Source organism: Acomys minous (genome assembly GCF_964271855.1).
Source record: "Acomys minous genome assembly, chromosome: 18".
Classification (NCBI taxonomy): Eukaryota; Metazoa; Chordata; class Mammalia; order Rodentia; family Muridae; genus Acomys; species Acomys minous.
In genome coordinates, this window is record NC_140501.1 from 780,702 (window position 1) to 806,136 (window position 25,435).

The 25,435-nt window shown below is 38.5% G+C and overlaps 1 protein-coding gene and 1 long non-coding RNA gene across 5 annotated transcripts in view; one reads left to right on the forward strand and one right to left on the reverse strand.

Annotated features, from left to right (window-relative positions):
* ITGBL1 (integrin subunit beta like 1) overlaps positions 1-25,435 on the reverse strand; it is a 233,011-nt gene that overhangs the window by 124,699 nt on the left and 82,877 nt on the right. The window contains exon 3 of the mRNA XM_084767838.1: positions 3,813-3,959. Coding sequence (XP_084623964.1) covers positions 3,813-3,959 — 147 coding nt within the window. The remainder of the gene's footprint in view (positions 1-3,812; positions 3,960-25,435) is intronic.
* The window catches only part of LOC311589433, a 72,142-nt gene that overhangs the window by 6,691 nt on the left and 40,016 nt on the right, over positions 1-25,435 (forward strand). For all 4 annotated transcript variants that reach the window (XR_014776548.1, XR_014776549.1, XR_014776550.1 and 1 more), the window contains one exon: positions 3,783-3,980. This is a non-coding gene — a long non-coding RNA (uncharacterized lncRNA). The remainder of the gene's footprint in view (positions 1-3,782; positions 3,981-25,435) is intronic.

Genomic DNA, 25,435 nt, shown 5'->3' on the forward strand with positions numbered 1-25,435 from the left:
TCAAGGACCATGAAGACTGAAGAGGACACCCTCTAGCTAGACAACACTCTTGCTGGATGGAGGGGAATGCCAACCCATCCACAAAAACTTTGACCCAAAATTTATGCTGCCTACAAGATATGCAGGGATAAAGACAAAGCAGATAGAGCAGAGGTTGAGGAAATGACCAACCAATGTCTGACGCAACCCAAGACCTACCCTGACTCTACTGAAAATACTCTGCTAAGCTTTCAGGCAGGAGCCCAGCATAGCTGTTATCTGAGAGGTTCCACCCAGCAGTGCTTTGAAACAGATGCTGAGACTTACAGCCAAAATTGGGTGACGCATAGAGAGTCTAGTGGGAAAGTGGGATCGGGGGTGGAGGGAAGTGGAGAAAAGAACATGGAGGTGACAGAAGCTCCACAATAAAACTAACAAAGCCAACTAACCAGGGCCCAGAGGAGCTTGTGAAGACTGAAGCACCAACTAAGGACCATGCATGGACTAGAGCTAGGCCCCCCACACAGATGTAGCCTATTGGCAGCTCAGGCTTTGTGTGGGTGCTCTAGTAAGGGGAGCAGGGTGGTGGGGAGGCTGTCTCTGACATAGACTCTGTTGCCTTCATTTTGATCAATTCTACCTGGCAGGGCTGCCTTGCCAGGCCACAGGGAAAGAGGATGTGTTCAGTCCTGACTCAACTTGATGAGCTGGGGAGATGAGTATGGGGTGTTCCCGTTTTCTGAGGAATGGGGGCATGAGGGAAGAAAGAGGAAAAGTGGGATTGGGAGGAGAGGAGGGAGGGGGCTACTATTGGGTTGTAAGGTGAATAAATGAATTAATTAATTTCTAAAAGACAAGATTGTGATGAAATTTCTGAGTATACCTTCTGTATAGTGTTGACTTTGGACCCTTCTTCATGCTTTACATTACAGTCTTATTAATAATAAAAGGAAGAAAGGCTAACCAAAAAAAAGAAGTCAAACAAATATTTTAAAAAGCTCAATATATTTCAAGTGAGCCACACGATCACTCTAGAAGGAGATTAAAGGAAGCCAAGTAGCTTATGAAATTAGCTTTGACTAGACCCCTAACCTGAGGCATGGTTAAGGTAGGGTGAGAGCAGATGGACTTGAAAATGGAACCATATCCCTTTTTGCTTTTGTCTAGTTATTTTGTATATATATATGTATACATATATACATATATATATGATTAGTTTTAAGAGAATTTTAGATGTAGATAGTACCGGGCTGAGTAAATGTTTTGGCGCTGTGAAGAGACATAAGAAAGGTCCACATGAGCAACATTCCATTAAAGAGAACAGATAAGTGGACAATGGGCATAGTGGCCCACGCTTGCGATCCCAGTACTAGGGACAGAGGAAAGAAGATTGCACTAGGGTTTAGTGTAATCAGTAATATAGGGAGAGCTAATCTAGCCTTGGCAACACAATGACACCTTGTCTCAAAAAATTCAATAAGCAGCAATAACATTAACACACACACCACAAGATAGTGAGAATAAGGAAGATCAGGAGACATGACAACACAAGCCTGTCCTTAGGTCAGACCTAGTGAGAGAGGGCTGGCGTTATGAAGGACACCACTGAACCATTGACAAGAGGGACTAGAGCTGATAATTTATATGAAGTATTTGTCAATCTTACGACATAGGATACAAATACCTTGTAACTTAAGCCTTATCAATTAAGCTTTTTTTTTCCTATAAACACCATTCTGTGTGAGGCAAGCCAAAGCACAGCTTTATTCTAAGAACTTGCATGGCAGAGGCGGGCTGACAGCTGTGGAGCTGAAACTAGTCTGGTCTGTGTAGTATAATGGTTGTCAACCGATGGGTTGTGACCAGGCAGGGGCTGCACACAGATATTTACAGTATGATTCATAACAGTATCAAAATTACAGTTATGAGTTAGCAATGAGGTAGTTGTATAGTTTGATGTCACCACAACATGAGGAACTATATTACAGAGTCCACAGCATTAGCAAGCGTGAGAAGTCCTTTATAGTAAGTTTCAGATTGCCCAGGGAGTAAGACTTTCTCTCAAGGGGGAAAAAAGTAAGTTCTACAAATTTCTCTCTCATGTAATATTGATGTGCCAATTCACATTTCCTAAGAATGAGTCTTCAGATTCAATAATATTTTATTTGTGTGTGTTTGTGTATGTGAGTTTGTGTGTGTTTATTTGAGTTTTATATATATTTGTATATGTATGTTTGTGTGTATCCTTGTGTGTATGTGTGCTTTTGTGTGTGTTTGTGTGTGTGTGTGTGTGTGTGTGTGTTTGTATGTGTGTGTGCATGTTGGTAGGTGATTAAGGGTCCTAGAAATTCTACTGGGAGCAAAGAAAAGACTACAGTGAGCAAAGAAGTGAGGAGATTGCCCTAAACACAATGTTCTAACTGTTCATCCTGCTAATCCTGGTCTAATAGATCCTAACAATCACCACCATCCCAGCTTCCTGCTCTCCATACAACCCTGACTGAGCATAATCTACACTAAGCGATTTGTCACAATCAGACTGTGGAAAAGTCCCATCTCTGGTTACAGAAGAGACCCACCAATAATGCAAGCCTAAGGGATGGGATACATGTCTAAGTAGGCAAAGGCTTGTCCTGTGGGACAAATCTTGAACCTCTGGATCTGACCAACCAGGTGGCTTCAAAACCCAAACTAACAAGTAAATCATGCACAATAGACAAATAGCTACTCTCCATAGCCTATTACATGGATTTGCATGCTGTGGGGTTACTGAAAAGGCCTTTCTGACCTGCAGGGCTTCCTCAGTAGTTTGAGCTGCTCTCTCTCTCTCTCTCTCTCTCTCTCGCTCTCTCTCTCTCTCTCTCTCTCTCTCTCTCTCTCTCTCTCATGTAGAAGCAAGCAAAGGCTGTGAGAACAAGAAAGTTACTTGATATCAAACAACTCTCTAACCAAATGAATGAAAATGATTCATGCACTAATGGTGAAAAATAAGTCTCTCTCTCTCAAAAAGCAAATCAATCAAACAGAAATTTCACACTACATATCAGAACATTTGAAGCTGAACATCCAGGGCAGCACATGGGGTGAAATGTTAGTACTTTCCCTTTGGATGCTCATGTCCAGTATGGTTGAGAAAAAGTGACTTTGAGACTTCATGTATGAATATGCTGAAGCTATTTAATTAAAATTACAGTACCTAACTACCACTGCACTCTAGACTGCAACTGTTTTATTTTATGTGATTTTGCTAATTAATATTAATAGCTTCTTTGTAACTCCTAAGAAATATTTTCAAATAACTCCAATGAAATACACAAATATCTTGGCAGAAAACAAAAACAACACACACACACACACACACACACACACACACACACACACACACACACACACACCCCAAAACCTTTGATATTCCTATATCCTCAATGAGGTTCATACCTACTATCTGAAACTTCCCATTAAATGAAAATGTCTCCATTTGCTGCTAAGGTGTAAATTCAAAGTCTTCTTGCAATATAATATAGAATAATTAAGCCAGTCACACACACTATAATCCACTACTTTAACCGTCATAACTCTCCGTCTACACAAAGCATCTTCCAGCTTCTGATGAATATCTTGCTCCAAGGAGACATCAGTGTCAGCTGGAGAATAAAAGACTTGCAAGTCTCAGCTAGGTGAAATGGTTTTTTTATACATTTACCTAAAATTTAAAATGCATACTCAGAAGTAGTCTCATTCAGATGTCACCATTCCTACACGATTGTAAAATTTCAATAAAACCCAATTTTTTGTTGTTTCAGTGACAAATTGCCCAGAGATGCAGTCCTTACCTGCATTGGAGCAGATGACATCTTGAGAGTTCCTGCACATCTGGTTGCTGGTTTTTTTTGTCAGGTCACATGTGGTTGGGTACTGACAAGCTTCACCAGACCATCCCACATCACACGTGCACTTGCCGCAGTCACAAGTACCATGGCCTGAGGGATCAACAAAATCTGGTGAGATTCAAACGGTTTTACCAAGGAAGGATCCATGTTAACAAAAACTCCCAAGGGGGTGTTCCTTCAAGACAGTGGTATAATAAATCCATATACATGTAACTGAGAGTGGCTGAGAAGTAATGTTACTCTTCAGAGAGAATATGAGGAATCTTTTAAAAATTGTTCACTTTGCATACTGACTGTAGCTCCCTCCCTCATTGCCTCCTAATCCCACCCTCCCTCCCTCTCCCCTCTCCCTCCCTCCCCTAGTCCTCAGAAAGGGAATCCCTCGTCCCCTAACATCTGACCTCAGCCTATCAAGTCTCATCTGTGCTACCTGTATGCTTTTCCTCTGTGGCCTGGCATGGCTGCCTTCACAGGGGGGAGTGATCAACTTGGAGGTGGCAAGTCCATGTCCGAAGTACTCCCTACTCCCCATATCGTGGGACCTACGAGGAGACTGTGCTACCTATATACTACCTATATACTACCTATATACTACCTATATACTACCTATATACTACATCTGAGCAGAGAGTCTAGGTACACATCATACATGGTCGTGGCTCTGAGATTCCATCTTACGACTACCAGAATGGCTGAGGTAAAAACTCAAGTGACTGCACATGCTGGTAAGGATGTAGGAGAAGGGGAACACTCCTCCATTGCTGGTGGGAGTGCAAACTTAAACAACCATTTTGGAAATAAATCTGGCATTTTCTGAGAAAATTGGGAATAATTCTACCTCAAGACCCAGCTATACCACTCCTGGGCATATACCCAAAAGATGTCCCACCATACAAGGACACTTGCTCAAATATGTTCATAGAAGCTTTATTCATAATAGCCAGAATCTAGAAACAACCTAAATGTCCCTCAAACAAAGAATGAATAAAGAAACTGTGCTGCATTTACACAATAGAATACTACTCAGGTATTTAAAAAAAAGGGGAAATTTGAAATTTGCAGGCAAATGGATGGAACTAGAAAATATCATCCTGAGTGAGGAAACCAGACACAGAAAGGCATGCATGGAATATACTCACTCATAAACAGATATTAGCCACATAATACAGGATAGCCACACTACAATACAGGGACTGAATATGAGTATTTTATTTAAATAGGCAACTTTGATAAGTACAAATATTAAATGAATTTACAAAAACATAGAGAAATTGAAAAAGAAGTATAACAGGTGATGGTAATAAAAAAATCTCAGCCTTAAAATTCCTCCTACTTTCTCATAATTTCAGACAGAAGACCTGTAGAAAATAATTATACTTAAATGTACTTTATAATACCTAAAACCACATTTACCAAATAAAGTCTTATACTGGTCCTCACTAAATGGTACCCTGAAATTTTTTTATGAATATATTAAATATAACCTTGGAATTAACAGAGACATTAAAGTGTGCACTTTTTCATTAATGAAGTAATTTGGCTCCATCATCAAAAGACAAGAGCTACATCTTGACAGAATTGTCTTAGTCCTCCCCGGTTTCAATCACCATTTTGCTTTTAGGTGATGCAATTTAAAATGGTTATGAGCACAGACTTTACTAAATTTGAATTGAGAAAGCATACTACTGTTTTTGTTGACTGTATGTTAGTCAGCCCTAAGTTCAAATCACATAAAATGCTCAGTCTGAGAACACAGATTTCAAGCTCAAGCTGATATGATGGAAGTTGCTGAGGTTTTCATTTACTAACGTTCTCACCTTGTGTGGAGAAATATATTTTTTAACTTCTTAACTTCTTGGAGTAAAATATGACACTTTTTGACCTTCCTTGATTTTTAACAGTTTTGATGGTTTGTGTTGAGCACATTCCTATATACTCAAGATAATAGACTACTTCTTAATGTTTATTAGGTGGAAGTGTTGACCTTGTGTCAACAGTCCAGACAGAATTCATGTCCAGCAGATGCTCTACCCATGACTGGTTGAAGTTTAGAATGACTCATCTTGGGATCCAGTGTATGTATTTTTTTATATTTCTACTACACTTGTCAATTTAATTGTCCTATTTAACAAAACAATCTTCATAAGATTGTTAAAATTCATTTTATTCAGATGCATCACTTTGTGTTCTGTTTGGCCCCACAGTCTTAGCTAACTTGGTGTCATTTGCAAACGAAACAGATTGTGCCTATCTGACATCCAGTCTACTTATAAAACTGTGACGCTAGATTCCTGAGATGGACAAACGTCTTTCAGTTAGTGAATAGTCTTAGTATTGACTCTTTAATGACATCAATGTGCTTGGCGGACCGCATGAATTGATTGCCACTTCTCTTTAATTGTTTTTGAGTTATTTCTAATGGCTAATCACAATAAAAAATGGTTCATGTCAACAGGAAAGGATATAGAATTTACTTAGAAGCTAAATAAGTACAGCATCAGTGATTTTTTGATTCAATAATAAAACAAATGCAACATGATTTTTTTTACATTGCATGGAACATCAAATACCCAAATTTAAAGATGTGTGTGTGTGTGTGTGTGTGTGTGAGAGAGAGAGAGAGAGAGAGAGAGAGAGAGAGAGAGAGAGAGAGAGAGAGAACATTCAAAAGTTCTTCTGATTCAAAGATTATGAATTTGTAATGAAAGTTATTAAAAATAGGGAAAAATAAAGGAAACTTACACAGAATAGGGAGAGACAGTCCATGCCAAACTGACCCCATGGGTTATCAGTGGAGGCCAGGTTATAAGGAGTTTACTCCCCATAGTGGTCCTGGGAGACTCATACAAGTGCAGCACGATCTCTTCCTAACCAATTCTACCTTGAATGCCTCATTTCCAGGCCAGATCTTGTCATGTTTGTAGAAACAAATGTTACACTTTTATGTATTGTTTTATTCAACCCACAAGGTATAACACCCACAATCTTCTTTTGTATCTCAGACACATTACTCATTATTTTCATGATAATACATTTATTTCTCAGAGTCAGAGTGTGACACCTAATCCATGTGACCCAAAACCAGCTTCTCTTCTTTCAGGTTTAAGGGTGGTTTTAACTATCCCATGGCTATATCCAGTCCTAGCCATAAAGTCAAAAAACCTAACTCTGTGGAATTGGCATTCTTGCTTCTCTTTTATAAAATTTCAATTTCTACAACTCTGAAATCCAGTATTTAAATGAATAATCCCCCATACTTGAGAACAGGCCCATTGACCTTCAAGTAAATTCTAAAGAAGTCAAGGGAAATCAAACACATGAAACAAAATATGTCAGAAAAAAAGCAAAAATAAGTCCTAGCCAATGCAGTGGGGACAGTATTGCAAGGTCCTTTCCCTTTCTTGCAGGCTCAGCCATGGTAGAAAGAAAGCCACTGGGAGAGAAGACAAACTGCAGTACAATATGAAATCAGAACTTCCACACCAGGGAGGAAGTCAGAGAACCAGTCTGCTGCGTGAGCGAACTCCTGGCTTCTACAGGTGACCCGGAAAGGGCTTTGTGAGTTAGTAAGCAGGCTGCTGCCACTAGTTTGTCATTTTCTGATTGATTTTAGAGGGGCTATCCTCTTCCTGGTACTGTCTGTGAGCTCCTTAGTAGGCATCAAAGAGCAATGCACAAATTGGATACTTTCTATAAGTACAGGAAATGTTTCCAACTGGAAATAAAAAATTAGTTGAGTACTGAAAAGATTTAAAAATCAATTATCCATTTGCACATACCAATGAAAAATTATTATACTTTCCTCTGCTGAGTAAAAGGAGAGTAGCACTTAATTTTCTCACATCTGCTAATATCTTATAAAGAAACAGATGTACACCACGAGGATCATGTTCAGTGATGAGCAAGTCCAACCACACATGGTCTCAGGACGATGAGCAACCTCTATGGCTTAGGAGACTCTAAAGATGTACATCATAAGTAAACACATGAGGACAATAAGGAAAGGGATCAAAACAGCATGAAAACGAAGCACAGCATGAAACCTGAAAAAGTCTTTGAGCACGAATAGGAAACCTGCGGGAAAACTGGATGAAATCAGAAAAATCTGCAATCTGCTTGAAAATATGTTTTTCTCTTAATTTGTAATTGCATTGAGGCTACATGAGATATAGACAGTAGATAAGGCTGGATGGAGGGCGTGCAAGAGGCTGGACTGTGTTTTCTATTCTTCCAGGAATCTAAAATTATCCCAGAATCCGACGTATAAAAACATGAACACTTTGTATGTGGTAGAGCTTAATTTCTAGATTAGGTTCTTAGAATTAACTTTAACTAAAAGGCAAGGTTTATCAGGTAATATACACTATGTGTGTGTAAATTTGGAGCATACTGATGCACTCTTTATCAAAAGGTATTAAATGATAGCTGCTACATATATCTAAAACTTAAGCCAACAAAGGATTTGTTCCCAGAGTAGGTATTTTACTGGGACTAAGACTAATTGTCCAGTGATAAAAACCTGATCACTTCCTTTAGTCAGTGACAATTCCTAAACCTTCCTCATATGGAGGACATTCAGAGTTCTGAAGTATAGTGATACTTTTTTGTTGTTGTTGTTTGCCTTATACATTGCGTTTCAGTTTGTGAATTCTAACAGGTTCTGGTAACTGCATTTAGACCATCTGTTTCCAGAAGGGACTTTTTATACAGATGGCTACCCATTTGCACAGATGCAAGGTCATGTGATGAGCTGAATTTCTTGCAATACTAACTTGGGTTTTCTTTCTTTTTTATTCTTTTTCTTTTTTTTTAAAACAAACTGTCTTCTCATTCTTCTATCCCATTTCACTGTCAACTGCCTCTTATTTTCACTCTGAACACTCTCGTCTTTTCTCTGTAGCCTTACTCTGTTTTCTTCCTGCACCAACTGTCTTCTCACTGTGATTTTTTTTGTTTTGTTTTTGAGGGCATTTTTTTATTTTCATTTTTTACATATATATTTATATTATTACACACACACATATATATAGTAGATTACCTATAACAAGAAGTACCATGACACAATCAGGAATTATACAAATGTTACATGCTTAGAGTTTTGGCTATTTGTATGTGGCATTCTTGAAGAAGACACCTTTTCTATCTCGGTGCATAAGTTTCTGAATGTAAATCAATCTCCATCACATACTGTCATTATCAACTTAAAACACCATCTAGACCTAAAGACATCTTAACCCCTAAACAACTAAGCTTCACTGTAAAACTAAGCCACCTGGTCTTCAGCTCCATCAGAGACTTGAGAAGGAATAAAGTTGATTACCTAAGTATGCTAGGGGTGCAGGTTAGTGGATTTCCAAATGAGGAGATGAAAGAGACAGTTTGGTACCTGGATAATGACCAAAAGCTCTCTATAATGTTGGAGCATCTTCTTCAGCCTTCTGGCCCAATAAATCTGACAGACATATTTGTGAGGCAGGAACTATTGAGGACTTGCTTACCCTGCCTTGGCAAAGTTTGGCCTTCAACTCTGCACTTCCACAGTCAAGTTTCCAGTCACTCCCTTGCATGTGATACAGCCAAAGGCAATACTTTGAGGTAATGCAAATTTCCTGCTTCCATCTAATATTTCAGTGTTTATCATAGTGTGTTACCCACAACATTTTGGGAGTAATTTGGTGGTGTTTTTTTCTTTACTCCCAACATTAATTTCCCTAACCACATAGTGGGTACTTCCATTCATTTACTTGTAGGATTACTTTTTATTTCTGTACCTATTTTGTATATTATTTTACTTTTCATAGCAAATATAATACTATTATTGTTTAGTTAATTATATATTAAAATAAATAAGACAAAACTATTGTTTAAATTTTCCTAACTTTGAATATGAACAGATCTTTCATATTTCTTATTTAGTATTTTATTAATAGACAGATATATATTATTTTGTGTATATATTATGTATTTATAATATATTCACATTTTTGTTGCTTGTATCCTGAATTAAGATTTCATAGGGTTTCTAAGGATCTGTCTCGTCACTTAAGCAGAAACTATTGTGCAGCTCTTTTCTCTGCAGTGAGGAATACATTCCTGGATGGAGGAGGGAGACTCATCAGAATGAGGAAACTAATGCAACATATAAGACCAGGGAAGCTCATGAAAGTTACATGACTCACAGGAATAAACATGCTACAATCCACAGACCCTAAGACACCAAAGAGGGTCCAAGGAACAGGAAATAAAATAGACATCCGGAGTAGAGGAAGGAGAGAACTGGGGTGGCGATCAGGTCTGCGGGGAGCAAAGCAGAGAGGGAAGAGAAGATGCAGAGAGAGAATGGAAATAGGTGGAGGGGACATCTGTGGAACAGAGGAGGCTTCTGGGAGAATATGGGGGTGACTCTAGCTGACTCCAAGCCACAGGGGTGATAAAAAGCCTGAAGTTGCCACTTGCTGTAGCAAAATGGGACTTCTAATAGAGAGATGGGGACACCAACCCACACATAAACCTTCTACCCAAAGGTGTCTTGAGTAAAACAAGTATAGGCATTAATGCGGGCCAGAGAATGAGGGGACGGCAACCCAATGGCTGGCCCGACTTGATACCTGCCCCAGGCAGAGAGCAACCACTGTCACTATTAATGGAACTCTGCTTTGCTTGCAGACAGGAGCCTAGCATAAAAAGAAAGTTTAAGGCACAGGCAGGCGGGTCGCTGTGAGTTCATGGCCAGCCTGATCTACAAAGCCAGTCCAGGACAGCCAAGGCTACACAGAGAAACCCTGTCTCGAAAAACAAAATAAATAAATAAATAAATAAAGTTTAATAATATTTAATAATAATAATAAATAAAGACTCACAAGGCACCTTCCCAGTGTCATATGAATAGTAAGCAGCTAGAAGTCCAATAAGATGAAGCTACTTGCAAGTTGTGACAGAGACTTCAAAGACACAGCTTTTCTGAGTTTTTGCTTATTCTGGGAAAGACTTTCTAGTACTTTGAGTCATCCCTGCTCCTGGATATGACAAGGAACATGCTCTTGTAAGAAGCACATGTACTCATTGACATATCAAACCACACTTGTGTAAAATAGTGTTGTTGTTGCTTTTTTTTAATGACTGTTTCCTGTGGTCCAAGGAGAAGTCAGTAACAAATGTACAATGAAATAAAGTCTATGCACTTAGTATCAAGATATGAACATTAAGTGTTCTTTTCTTCAGGGCCCTACTTCTCAACCCTCTCAATAAACAGAGTGAAAATGTATATAACTTAAAGCTCTCTGTTTCTTTATGTCTGTCTGTCTCTGTATCTGTCTCTCTATGTCTGTCTCTGTCTCTGTCTCTGTCTCTGTCTCTCTGCGTCTCTGTCTCTGCCTCTGTCTCTGTCCCCTCTCTGTCTGTCTCTCTCTGTCTGTCTGTCTGTCTGTCTCTCTCTCCCCACATCCTTAATGTGGTCATGGGACTACACTGAGATACAATTACATTCATTTGTTACACTTTAAATTCCTCTTGAATTCTACCTACATCCTGAATGATTTGTTTTATTTTTACCTACAACAACCTTACTTTTTGTGGGTCACAGTTCAGTAGATTTTGACAAATAGTGATTCATAGATATAGCATTTACATAGCAATACCAACACTCCATAGAGTGCCTCTTGGTCCTTGCTAAACAATCCTCTCCCTGTCCCTTGGCGACGGCTGGCAGCTAAGCATCTCTGTCCTCCAAGCTAAGTTGAGTCACGCATTTCTACCAGAAGTCTGTGTGATCCAATTGGCCTATATCTCACAACCACTAGCTGCTGTGAACAGAAGAGCCTTCTGCTCTTTTACCTTTTACTATTCTTTCATTTTCTTTTTAGATTTTAACCATTCTTATAGATTTGTAGTAAACATTTTTGTGGTTTAATTTGCATTACCCCACTGATTCTGATATTGGGTATTTTAGTGCGCTTACTTTCAATCCTTCTTTGGCTTATTTTATTTTTGAAGGTGCTTTTGCTTGGTATTAAATTTTGAAAATTTTAGATCTTAGATACAAGATTTCTGCCATAAATGTGGCTTGCAAATATTTCTCATTATTTCGCCTCATCTTTTATTCTCCTTGACAGCCTCAAAATAGAGAGAAAAATGGGTTTGATTTCATTAAAATGTATTTTATCAAGTTTTCTCTTCAACAACTACTCAGAATCTGTCTAAAAATTCTGCCAAATGCTAAGTTTATTTGCTTGTCATTAATAAACAATAGTGGATCATAGAACATGCAGGATATATAAAAATGAGAAACCTATATATCTTCTTTAAAATGTTTTGGCTGTATAACATAATTGCTTTGATTTTCTATGTAAAATATAAAAATCAGAATTATTCTGTTGATATGTACAAAAAAAACCCAACTCTTTCAGGGATTTTATTTTATTTTCTTTTAGATTTTACAGAACCTATGGACATGAAAAAGGAAGAATGCCTATTTTAATATTACCTAGTATATAAATATAATAAAACATTTGGAGTTTTGAGTGTTCCATCACCCTGTGTTTTGAGACATTTCATTTTGTTTTCAGAAGTTGTATTTTGGCATATTCTCTTTTAGCTGCTAATATTCATTGCACATTTCTGTGTCTATGTTCTTAAGTTACATCGGTATGAAGTTCTCTTTGTTGTCACAATGTTGCTAATTTTAGTTTACATAAAAACTTAACAAAATCATCCAAGACGCATTTTTTAATATTTCATTTTGAATAAAGAGGTTATATGCAATCTGGATATGTAATTCATGAGATTTGGTAATGGAGTCATTAGTTGATTAAGCTACTTTTAAAATGTTAATTATAATGTAATATCTTTCATATGTAATAGAACAATAAGGGCATCCTTTCCATTTTATAGGTTGCGACTTTCAGTCAATTAGCCCATTTCATTTAAGCTGTTGAATTTGTGTTCATAATCAAGCAAGTCACCCTTTAACACTAGCAATACTAGATATGAAATACTTTATTTTATGTTGATGTGTTAATTGTCTTCCTGGACTTTATTTGCTCTTTCAAGAATTCTATCTCGCTGATATTTTCAAAGAATTTTCTTTTGATATTATTGAGATTTTTCTTCTTTACTTTCAGTTTCATTAGTTTCTCCATGAACATATTACCATCTCATTCCTTCTCCATTCTGAGTTTAATTAGGTCATCCTTTCACTGTTCTCACCATTGTGACAATAATTTTAAATATTTCTTCTGTTCTATTATAAAATTTTCATGTTGTAAATTTTTCTCTAAGTACTACTTTTCCTATACAGAACAAAGTGTTCTGTGTGGTATTTTTATTTTCCTTTAAAATTTTAATTCCACATAAGGGTTCCTGTAACCCATGGGTCACACAAAATGTGCTATGTATGCTGAAGATATTTTAGTGATCTGTCAGAAGTATTTATTTGATTTTTTAAATTCATTCCAGTGCAATATAATACAATATTGATACTTTTAAATTTATAAAGGCTTATTTTATGCCTCAGAGTCCAATCATATTTAATTTATCTTCTTTGTTCTATTATGTAAACCAGATCAAACTGCTAATGGTTTCTTTTTGGCTTTTTATTCCTCATCAATTTTCTATCTGTCTGCTCTCTCAATTGCTGAGCAGGGAGCGTTCACATCTCAAACTGTGATTATTGATTCTCAGTCTTCATTTCAGTTGTATCATTTTATTCTTGATGTCTTTTGACCACCACACTAAGTGCACACAATTTGGCTCGCTGGCTGTGCTACTGAACTGTGACTGGGTGATTGTGCAGTGTCCTTACCTGGATGTTGAGCCCTGCCTTAGAGTCCACGTTGTCTAAATCAGCATAGTGATTTCATTTTTCACTACAGGAGTATTTCAATAAAATACATTCTGTCCATTCTTTTACTTTTGGCCTACCCATATCTTACATTTTATCTGGTTTCATTCATATTGCATGTACTTGGATCTTCTTCTTCTTCTTCTTTTTATTTTTTCCTTTAAAAAATTATTATGGTTTCTTCAGATTAATCCCGACTGTTGTCTCCTCACTTGTATCTTCCAATTCTCACCCTCTATCCCTCTTCTGCCCTGTTCCCCTCCTCGAGGCCTCTGACAGGAGGTGACCTCTTCCCCCACCATATGACCACAGCCTATCAGGTCCTGTTCCCCTCCTCGAGGCCTCTGACAGAAGGTGACCTCCTCCCCCACCATATGACCACAGCCTATCAGGTCTCATTCAGAGAGCCTGCTTCCCTTTCTAAGAGAATGGGCACAAGAAGCAAGCTGGAGTAGCCATTCTAATATCTAATAAAATACACTCTCAGCCAAGATTAATCAAAAGAGATGAGGAAGGACACTTTATACTCATCAAAGGAAAACTCAACCAAAGTGACATCATAATTCTGATCATCTTTGCCTCAAATACAAGCACACACACATTTGTAAGAGAAACATTAATAAAGTTTAAACCTCACATAGATCCCTACACATTAGTCGGGGGAGACTTCAACACCCTGCATTTCACCAAAGGATAAGTCAACCAAACAGAAGCTAAACTGAGGAATAAGGACACTAACGGATGTCATGAATCAAATGGACCTAACAGACCTACAGGACTTTTCACCCAAATACAAAAGACAGTTGGATCTTCTTAACTGATAGTCTCCATCTTTTAATTGGCGCTCTCTGATCACAGTTCCGAGCAGTTTTACACTGTTGGATTCATACATATTCATGCATAAATCTTTTAGTAGTTTCCATTAACCTCCTCTGTTCGAATTTACCTTTTCATATTCCCTTCTTGTTTCCTAGTTGAGCACTATTTATGATTCTAAGCTTTCTTCTGTTAACTAGTTCTATGTTGTAGTTTCCAGTGGATGTCCTGGATGTACACTGTACTCCTTTAATTAATCAGAGTTTATGTGTGGTGTCAGTACTATAATAGGGCAAGCACTTAATCCCTCCCTCCCACTCTCTGTGCTATTCCGCTTTTGCATAAAAATACTTCACATTAACCGCAATAATGCAATATGCTGTTCTTTAGTTTTGCATTAGACAGTTCTCTTCAATTTAGACAAAGTAAAATGAGGTGAATTAGAGTGCTATTTCACAGTAATTTATTTCATTTCTAGCCATCTTCATCTCTTTGGTAGCCCAGGTAATTTCCAATGTCATATCCTTTTTCCTGAGGAAGTTTACATTTCTGTAGAATAAAGCTGCTGTGATAAATATCCTTATATGAAAAGTCCTTTGTTTTGATTTTTAAAAAAACACTTTTTCTAGATATTATGTTGCTTTATCATTCATTTCTGTGCTTTAAAAATGTCATTCCATTTTTCTCTGCTTGCATGATTTCTGACAGGAAGTCTCCTATAATTATATCTTTGTTCCTCTGCATTTAATGTATCTTTATTCTCCTGTCATTCTAAGGTGTTCTGTCTTTACTCTGAGCGAAATCTCCCATACTCTCCCTCAGGTGCCACGGGTACCCTAGGAAACAGCATTTATTTGACTTTCACAAAAACAGAGAGGGAGGCCTTTGTTCTGTGGGGAAATCAGGACCATGCATATGGAAGCTCTCATAATCATAAAGATTTACTGATCTCCCTAAGGTCTCCAGAATCATTTTGAAAAGCAATTTGCAGTCTCATCTGTAAGCACTCAGTGGGAGTTATAGGCGACAAGTGTGAGGCTAGTGTGGAAAAGCCCCACCAAACACAGCCCCCTCCACACCACTGCTACAGCGTCACACCCAGGGCTTCCTACATAAACTTCCAGGCACACATGGCTCCCACCTGTGTCTCACGAGGGCCTAGTGATACCTCCTTATCTCCCTATAGATGCTCATCTATTCCAATATAGGAGCTTAGTTGCTTATCCCGTTATTTCAGAGACATTTGAAAACACATACGGAATCAGCAGTTTGTCCACTTTTCTGCAGTGTCAGGGTATAAGGCACATTTTATGGCTCTTTGCACCCCAGATAGACACTAAACTCATAATTTATTTTGGAGGTAAGGTCATCAATGGAACATAGTAGTTGGAGCTTGCTTTCCCAGATCTTGCAAGGCTCTGTAGCTGATATTTAACAGAGATTATAAATATGAACAAAGATAATGAGTCGCTTCAGTAATTCAATCAATCTTAACCATTGTCATTAATGCTTCTTTTAAATTTTAAAATCACACCACATGTATAAAATGTATAATTTTAAAGTATTTGTTCATGTGTAAAAATAGCTCTTTTTACTTAATTTCTTAAAACACTTCCTATGATTTCTACTGACAATAATCTTATCATGAGAATAATTATACAATTTGGTCCTCCTTAGGCACTGAATAAATAATGTTTTGCTACAGTCTCACAACAACCTTGAAGTCAATGTTTTAATCTGAACACTTATCTGGCCCTGCCCAATAAAACCCATTTGCTTTTTGTTCAAATGTACAAACTCCCAAGATCGACATTGTGTCCTACTTTGCAGCAGATTCAAACATACTTACTTGGACACACTCAATTTTCTCCCAGTCTTTTTTGAGACACTGTCAACTCCCTGGCCTTCTCTACTTCTCAAAACTCAAGAATTAGCTATCACTGCAAAAGGTTTATTTATTTCCTAATGTAACAATTATTTCATACTTTGAAGTAGAAACCTTCTGTTCTCAGCACTCAGACACCAGCCACAGTAAGTTTCTTGGGCTAACAAAAGATGCCCTTTAAGATACCTCTACTTCTTGTTTCTGAGAACATTTCAATGTGAACAATGGCAAAACTCCATGTAAAAAGTCTTTTGCCTCAAAATTAAATGGTTTTAGTTTTAGTCTTGCCATGACATTAATATGCCGCATGATCTTGATGAAGAATGGAAAAGCAAAGGAAATAAACATTACAATTACTGGCTTCTGACACTGGCAAGTACTTTATGCAGTCCAGTCCATTTAATTGTCATAATGAGACAGTAAGACAGATTTCTTTACTTGGTTTTGCAAGTGGAGGGACAAAGGGCCAGTGTAGCACCTGAGTTCAAACCGCTTCTATCAGTAACCTCTGCGTAGAAAGTGACGAGAGTGGGCTGGAGTGAACCCTGGGAAGATGGCGTGAAGGGCAGCTGTGAGCTGGGACTTGTACCACAGCCTCTGGGTTTTTTCCTATTTTTGCAATTTTGACAGACTAAAACAGGTAAAAACCCAAGAGTCCGGTCACCTAATTTCTTTCTATCTATTTAGGTTCAAATTCAAAAATAAAAGATTGGACTAAATAACTCTAAGGCTCAATTTATCTGGAAAATCTGAGTACACTTATATATAAATATCTGACTATATCTATAGAGTATAAAATTTTGTTTGGTTTTTTTAATTTAACTTTTTATTGATTCTTTATGAATTGTATAACATGCACCCCAACCTCACTCACGTCTGCATCCCTTCATAGCCACCATCTGCCCTTGCAACCTGCCCCCCAAAAGAAAAAGTCTCATTGTGGAAGCTGAGGTGTGTCACAGTGTGTCCCACAGTGTATCATTTTGTCCACACTTCTCAACTTGTGAATAAATAAATGTCGTTGGTCTGGTTTGAGGCCCACGTCTTCTGCTACACCATCAATACTGGATCCTTACTGGGACTCCTCTCAGATATCCTGTTGTTGTCCTGTGTCATGGAGATCTTGCAGCTTTGGAGCTATAGGACCAACAGTTTCACATGTCCCAGCAGTTCATCAATGGGGTAGATGGTAGGTGGACCAACTGAAAGCCCTAGATCTGCGCCTGGCTGGTAACTTGTCTGTTCAGCCTACCAGCTCTTCCACACCCACCCCACCAAGGTAAGTGAACTTTCCAACATTGCCCTAGCTAGCTCACCCAGTGCCACAGCCCGCAAAGGTCAAAGCCAGCTCTCCTGCTCTTACATCCACTCCAGGAGGTCTAGCTCTACAGTGCTGCTCAGGCGAGGTACAGAGCTTGCTGTCCTGAGTGCTGCAGCAGGTGTTTGGTAGAGGCTTGGACTACTGGTATCCGGACAATGAAGAGTGGAATTGCCCCCAAGGAACTACCTCTAACCAGTTCCACAACCCCCTTTTCCTATTAACCTTTCTCTCCTACCTCTGAAGAGAAAGCCAAGCCTCTCCTACCCACTCTGTAACACTTCTGGTTTCAATGGATTGTTGAAAGTCCCCTTCTGCAAACATAGCTTGCAAATGGGGCCTATGAGGTAGGCTTGTAAACGCTTACTGCCACTTAAGTTATATCTGTGTAAGGAGTAAGTCACATATCATCATTACCTTAAGCTGATCAGTTAACTCTTTAGAATAATAGTTTCCCCACCCTCAATTACAAAAGAGCAGATGACGATTCCTCTTTCATTTTCTCTTCAGTTAAAAATTAAACATTTAAATAGCTTCTGCATTAAGTGTATTATTAATCCTTTCATTGCAACGTCTTTTTTTTTTAACCAACTCTGGCTCCCTAGGTGACATCTACTATAAGTTGGCATGAAGTAGGCAGCTAATGAAAGTAATCAACAGCTTGATTGCCTTAACTTTAAAAGAAAAAGAAAAGCATTCACTTCTATGTTGATAGAGGACTTTAAGACATGGCTGTTTCTGCCATACAAAATCAGCCATCAGGAAAACGTATGTCTAGAGTTCGCATGGAAACTAATTTAAGCTGGTTATCAGTCATTCTTAAAACTTTTCAAACACTTATGAAATATTTCACAGAATTTAAAAAGCAATCCATGGATGAGATAAAATATATTACAAATAAAATGTCACTTTTGATTTTATTTTTGAAAAGATAAGACCTCCAGATCAGCAGACAGAAAAATTAAATTAGAAATAAAGCCCCTTGGCTGGTGCCTTAGTTTGAGGACAATACAGGTGGTAAACTTTAAACCCATACCCAGATCTATCCAATGGACAGGATATTCTCCACAGTTGAGTGGAGAGTGAGGTATGACTTTCACACGAACTCTGGTCCCTCATATTTGACCAAGTCCCCTGGATGGGGAGACCTGGTGGCACTCAGAGGAAGGACAGCAGGTTTACCAAGAAGAGATTTGATACTCTATGAGCATATACAGGGGGAGGAGGACCCCCTCAGGAACAGTCATAGGGGAGGAGAATAAGGGGAAAGTGGGAGGGAGGGAAGAATGGGAGGATACAAGGAATGGAATAACCATTGAGATGTAACAAGAATAAATTAATAATAAATTAAAAAAAAAAAGAAATAAAGCCCATGCCAGGCAATGTGTTTTGGGACATAGCGCTCCCTCTCTATTGATGTACCTACTCACTTCCTTGGTGAGAAAAATCTGGACACAGGCTATTCAACAAGTAGAGTTCTAGAAATCACAAACTGGCCATCAGTTGCGTGTGTATTCAGGTGACCACAGGGGACATCACAGCTTGCCATTGTGGCCAGGGATCTCTGAGTAGAAACTGTTGAGAGCCAGGGCTCTTGGATATTGAGCAAAGCGCATAACAGAAGTGGAGCTGATGTTCCAATAACATGAACTTGTGGCAATATGATCAGCTTTCAACCTTCTCAGCCCTTTCCTAAATGCCCACCACCCCTCTTTAGAGCTATGCTTTACTGTTCTGACACCCCATGGTTATACTGTTTATAACCCATGCTAGATAACTTCCCCTAATTTTATATTTTTTAAAAAATTATTTGTTTCTATCTATTCTAGATGATGGATTTTAACTTCTACTTTGCACCAGCATCCTGATATTTCCTTTGGAAAATATTTGTACTAAGTTTATAATGCATGAAGTAACACAAATACACGATAAGTTAAAAATATCTTAGATTGTCAAAGTGGTGTGCAAAATTTTAAAAAAGCTTAAAAGAAGATGAAATGCTTGGAGAGAGTCTAGAAGTGACTTATGTGAATGCTTGAGCACATGGAGAAGGTGGGGAGGGAAGCCCTTCATTGATGTTCCTCTTTTCTCTTTTTTATTATTAACTTATTTATTCACTTTAGAGCCTGGTCATAGCTCCCTCTCTCCTCTCTTCCTAGTCCCACCCTCCTTCCATTTCTCCCCACCTCCCTCCCCTATAACTCAAAAAAGGGGGTCCTACACACACACACACACACACACACACACACACACACACACACACCAGGACATCAGGGTGAATCAGGACTGCACTTGTCCTCTTCCACAGTGGTCTGGCAAAGCAGTTCCATCAGGGGGAAGTGACCAAAAATCAGGCCACAGAGTCCATGTCAGAGACATCCCCCTCCCTGTTCCCTTTACTGTAGGACCCACATGAAGCCGGAGCTGCCCATTGGCTATGTCTGTGTAGGAAAGATAGGCCCAGGCCATGCATAATTCCTCCTCATCCCTCAGCCCAGAGTCCATGCCTGGGTCTCTTTTTGGAGAAGACCTAGACTTCTTTGTCTCTGGTTCTTAGAGAGCACCAATTTCTTTCCTCCACACCAACCCAATGGTTCTATTAGCACCTCTTCTTTATAACATGAAACTAAGTAACGTCCCTGTTCTTTGCTCAATGAGATCAAAAGCCTCTTTGAATACAGTGATTCTTGCTTTTAGTATCTAGTTAGATTTAGCCCTTTCTTCCCTCTTCAGAAAGTCAGTTTGCACTCAGAATCGTGTCTATCACTTACAATCAAATTTCAATACTGCCTTTCCATGGCTTTTATTTCCACAGATGACTAATATGCTTTTTATCATTTAATTTGATTGACATTTAAATCCTTACCTGACAGACTGCTTCTTGTCCTGGCATTCTCCTGGTTTTCTCCCATCCTTCCTGCCCTTCTCTGCATCCTTACCCTCCTCCATCATGCCTAAATAGCACAGCAAACTCAGGCATCCCTACGCATCTTAGAAAGGGTGAAGTCAATCAAAGCAGTAAAATGAGCTACAAAATTCATTTGGGAGAGAGTTTATTAAATCTAAAGATAGTCTTTACATGACTGTATCACATTAAATTTTAAACAGCTTGAGCTTAAGCCTATTTGTTTGTTTTTTCCCTAGGTATGCACTAGCAGTTGGGGCATAGAAAGCTCATATATATCAGAGGATTATTTTTTAATTAAAATCCTTATTTCTTTTGCCTATCAAGGGTTTAAAAAAAACAATGCTTAGTCTGCCATACACACATATACTTTTTTGCTTTACTAATATATCATGCAGACCTTTCTGAGCTATAGTTTATTTTACCTCATAAAACATATTTTAGAAGATTTTATCAAGAATTTTAAAGGAATGCTGAAGTTATACTTATCTTACTTTTAAGCTAAAAAATTCACCTGATCCAATTTCATATATGGTCACAGAAGACATCAAAGGCACTATTTACAAACAGCAAGAATAGTAACTTCACTGTCTTTATGAAATGATTATCAAAGCTCTTAAGGACATCACAGCAAAGGCCAAGCCATGCTTGCACTAGCACTTGGATGTGTTACAGAACAGACACCTCAGATCTGGGGTCTGGATCCCTTCTCAGTGGGAAAGACTTGTTCTGAATCTTGACAGAGAAGGAAATAGTATTATGTTGTGTTCTGTTATGTATGTTATGTTATGTTATGTTATGTTATGTTATGTTATGTTATGTTATGCTATGCTATGTTATGTTATGTTGTTATGTAACATGCAAGCTTAGTTTCAGGGAAAGGCCTTTTAATGTTCTAACATTGCTAAATGTATAAAACAGCATTGGCCAAGAAGATTATAGTTTATGTTGTAAATTATTATGGAAACCTAGGAGACCCTTGGAGCGCTTTATCCCAATTCTGGCTCGCAGCGATGTCTTAGGCCATGAAGAACTGCTCCACTGTTTCTTTTAGAATGATAATGCACCACAACACACAGCAGCAATACTTGAGAGGTCCTTCATGGGTGTGCGCTTTTTATCACTTATAACTACAAACAATGCTGTCACTAATTTGTGTGTTGGCTTCTTGAAGTACTGGGAATTGAAGTGAGGACTCTTGCATGTTAGGCAAGCACTTTACCACTGAGCTACAACGCCTAGCCCTCTTTTTAACTTTTTTTATTTGAGACAGAACATTAATAAGTTGCCAGGCTTCAAATGTGGCAAACAAACCACTGAGCACAATGTCCTTGTTTCTATCACAGACAGAATTCGGCCGAAAAATGGGCAGGCTTGAATACAGTAGAGTCAACGGCCAAACTCTGCCAAGACAGGGTAAGCAAGTCCTCTATAGCTCCTGCCTCACAATATGTCTGTCAGCTATATTGTGCCAGAAGGCTGAAGAAGATGCTCCAACGTTATAGAGAGTGTTGGATGACTGTTCAGGCAGCAAACTGTCACTGTCATTTTTTTTTCCTTTTTTTTTTTTTCCTTCTCATTTTGGAAGCTGCTAACCTGCACTTTTGGTTCACTCAAGTAATTAAGTTTCATTCCCTTCTCAAGTGTCTAATGGGATTGAAGACCAGATAGTTTAGTCTTACAATTAACCTAAGCTTCTTAGGGGTTAAGATGTTTTTAGGTCTAGATAGAAGTTTTGAGTTGGCAGAGATGAGATATGATAGATATTGATTCTCATTCAGACTTTTAGAGTCACCAAGATAGAAAAGATGTTTTCGACAAGGTTATCAAATGCAATTAGCCAACACACCATGAATGTAACACTCATATGATCCCTGGTTGTTTCGTTGTTCTTCTTGCTGTATGTAGTTTTTCTGCTTAAGTGTAATAATGAAAATGTATATGCCAGAAATAAAAATAAAACATTAAATAAAAAAGAATAGATTTGGCCCACATATCAATCAGATACTATTTTCTTAAACACTATATATCTGAACTATTGCTTAATGAACCTTTCCTCTCTGAGTCTGCATAATTCAGGTAACATAATATTCCAATCCAAGCAATCAACTTTGTGATTCACCAGAAATAAAGAACAGTCTCCATAAAAACATTAATAACAAGAGAGTAAATACATGAGCCTTAAAAAGTCAATACTTAACAAAATGGGTTACACTAGCTATCATAATATATACAGATAAATGAAGATAGATGTTCACAAAAAAGGAAAATGCAATATTAGAGAAAAATCATGAACTAGATTAAGAGTACCTAACTAAATGAGTTACATATCTGATGTCAGTAACCTCTATGCTCAGTGCCTTATAGTTTGCATTTCCTGTATTTGTCATGTTCTGAGAAAATTCCAAAGCTTACAATAAATAGAGTCTTCCTTGGGTTTTATTCAATATAACCTGACAGTTCTTACCTTTGAAATTACACAAACTATAATATGATATTGTATTGATGATAATTATTTTTTATCAAATGTTTATAACATTTTAACTTCCCTTGGTATCAACTTTGATAAAATATTAAATAGAGCTATGAACCCTTGTTCCTCATGCAGTTGCACTAGCCATATTGAATCTTAACTCATTTGCTTGGTTCATATTGCATCACATTTGTGTAATGCATAAAACATATTTTCACATATGCATAATTTCTCATATTTTTCTGAACTTTTCAAAGAATTTGTCCTGTATGCCATTCCTCACTCTATTCAAAACTAATCATTATCTCATCGTTAACATTTCTTTTTTATTATTAATGTATTTATTTATTCACTTTACATACCAGTTGTAGTGTCATCTCTCCTCTCCTCCCAGTTTTATCCTCCCTCTCTAATCACCCCCTCCCCTATACCTCAGAAAAAGGGAGCACCCTTACCCACCCACTCCAGCTCAGAAAAAGGGAGCACCCTTACCCACCCACTCCAGCTCAGAAAAAGGGAGCACCCTTACCCACCCACTCCAGCTCAGAAAAAGGGAGCACCCTTACCCACCCACCCCAGCTCAGAAAAAGGGAGCACCCTTACCCACCCACTCCAGCTCAGAAAAAGGGAGCACCCTTACCCACCCACTCTAGCTCAGAAAAAGGGAGCACCCTTACCCACCCACTCCAGCTCAGAAAAAGGGAGCACCCTTACCCACCCACCCCAGCTCATCAAGTCACATCAAGACTGAATTTCTCCTCTTCCCTGGCGACCTGGCAAGGCAGTCCCTTCATGATAAAGTGATCAAAAAACAGGCAACAAAATCCATGTCAACACACATGAAGCCTGAGATACATATCAGTCACATCTATGTATAGGACTAGGTCCAGTCCATGCATGGTCCTTGGTTGGTGAATCAGACACTACAGAGCTCTCTGGACCCTGGTTAGTTGGCTCTGTTGGTCTTCTTGTGGAGCTCTTGCTACCTCTAGATCTTTTCATCCTCCCCTAGCCCCAGTTTTCCACTAGACTTCCTATGTTTCACCCAATGTTTGGTTGTGAGTCTCAGAATATGTTTAGAACCACTGCTGGGTGGAGCGTGTCAGAGGACAACTCTGATAGATTCGTATTTGCAAGTATCGCAGAGGATCATTAATAGTGTCAAGGATTGGCTCTCTTCCATGTGGTGAGTCTTGGGTTGGGCCAGGCATTGGTTGGCTATTCCCTCAATTTCTGCTCTATGTGTTCTATCTTTATCCCTATGTGACTTGTAGGCAGGATGAGTTTTGGATTGAAACTTGTGCTGGTGAGTTAGTGTTCTCCTCCCTTCACTAGGAGTCCTGTCTACTTAGAGGGTGTCCTCTATAGTCTCCATGTCCCCTGCTTCTAGAAGTCTCAGCTAGAGTCCTCCCCATATCCTCTCAGAAGCATATACCCCGACTCAGGTCTCCAGCTTGTCACAGAAATGACTCCATCTACAGTTTCTCTTTTCTCTGCAAGCCTTCTTTCCTCCAGCATCTGTTCTTCAGATCTGATCTCCACCTTTATTTCTCTCTACACTCCTTCTCCTACCTTCTTCCCTCTCTTCAGTCACTACCTCTGTCTACGCCATTTCCTTTTCTGAGTGTTTTTAAGCATTCTCTCTTGGGTCCTCCTTGTTACTTATCTTCTTTGGGTCTATGCATTGTAGAATTTTTATCCTGCACTAAATGGCTAAAATTTGCTTGTAAGTGAGTATATATCATGTCTATCTTTCTTGGTCTGGGCTAACTCACTCAGGATGGTCTTTTCTAGTTCTATCCATTTGCCTTCAAATTTCATTATTTCATTTGTTTTGGTAGCTGAGTAGTATTTCATTGTGTAGGTGTACCACATTTTCTTTATCCACTCTTCAGTTGAGGGACATCTTCAGTTGAGGGCTATTATGAGTAAAACTGCTCTGAACATAGGCTTTTTAAAAATGTTTTTCTTGAATCATAAAGCATAATTTGGGTGTGTGCCCAGGAGTGGTAGAGGTCAGTCTTGAAATAAGCTTTCCTCAGGGTTCTGAGAAAGCATCAGATTGATTTCCAAAATGTTTGTACAAATTTGCACTCCCACCAGCAATGGAGGAGTGCTCGCTCCCCTTTCTCAACATCCTCACTAGCATGTCTTGTCACTTGAGCTTTTTTTTTTTTTTATCTCAGCCACTCTGACAAGTATAAGATGGAATCTTGGAGTCATGTTGATTTGCATTTCCCTAATGAGTAAGGGTATTGAACACTTCTTTAAAGTGCTTTTCAGCCATTTGAGATTCTTCTGTTGGGAATTCTCTGTGCCCTGTTTTTTAAT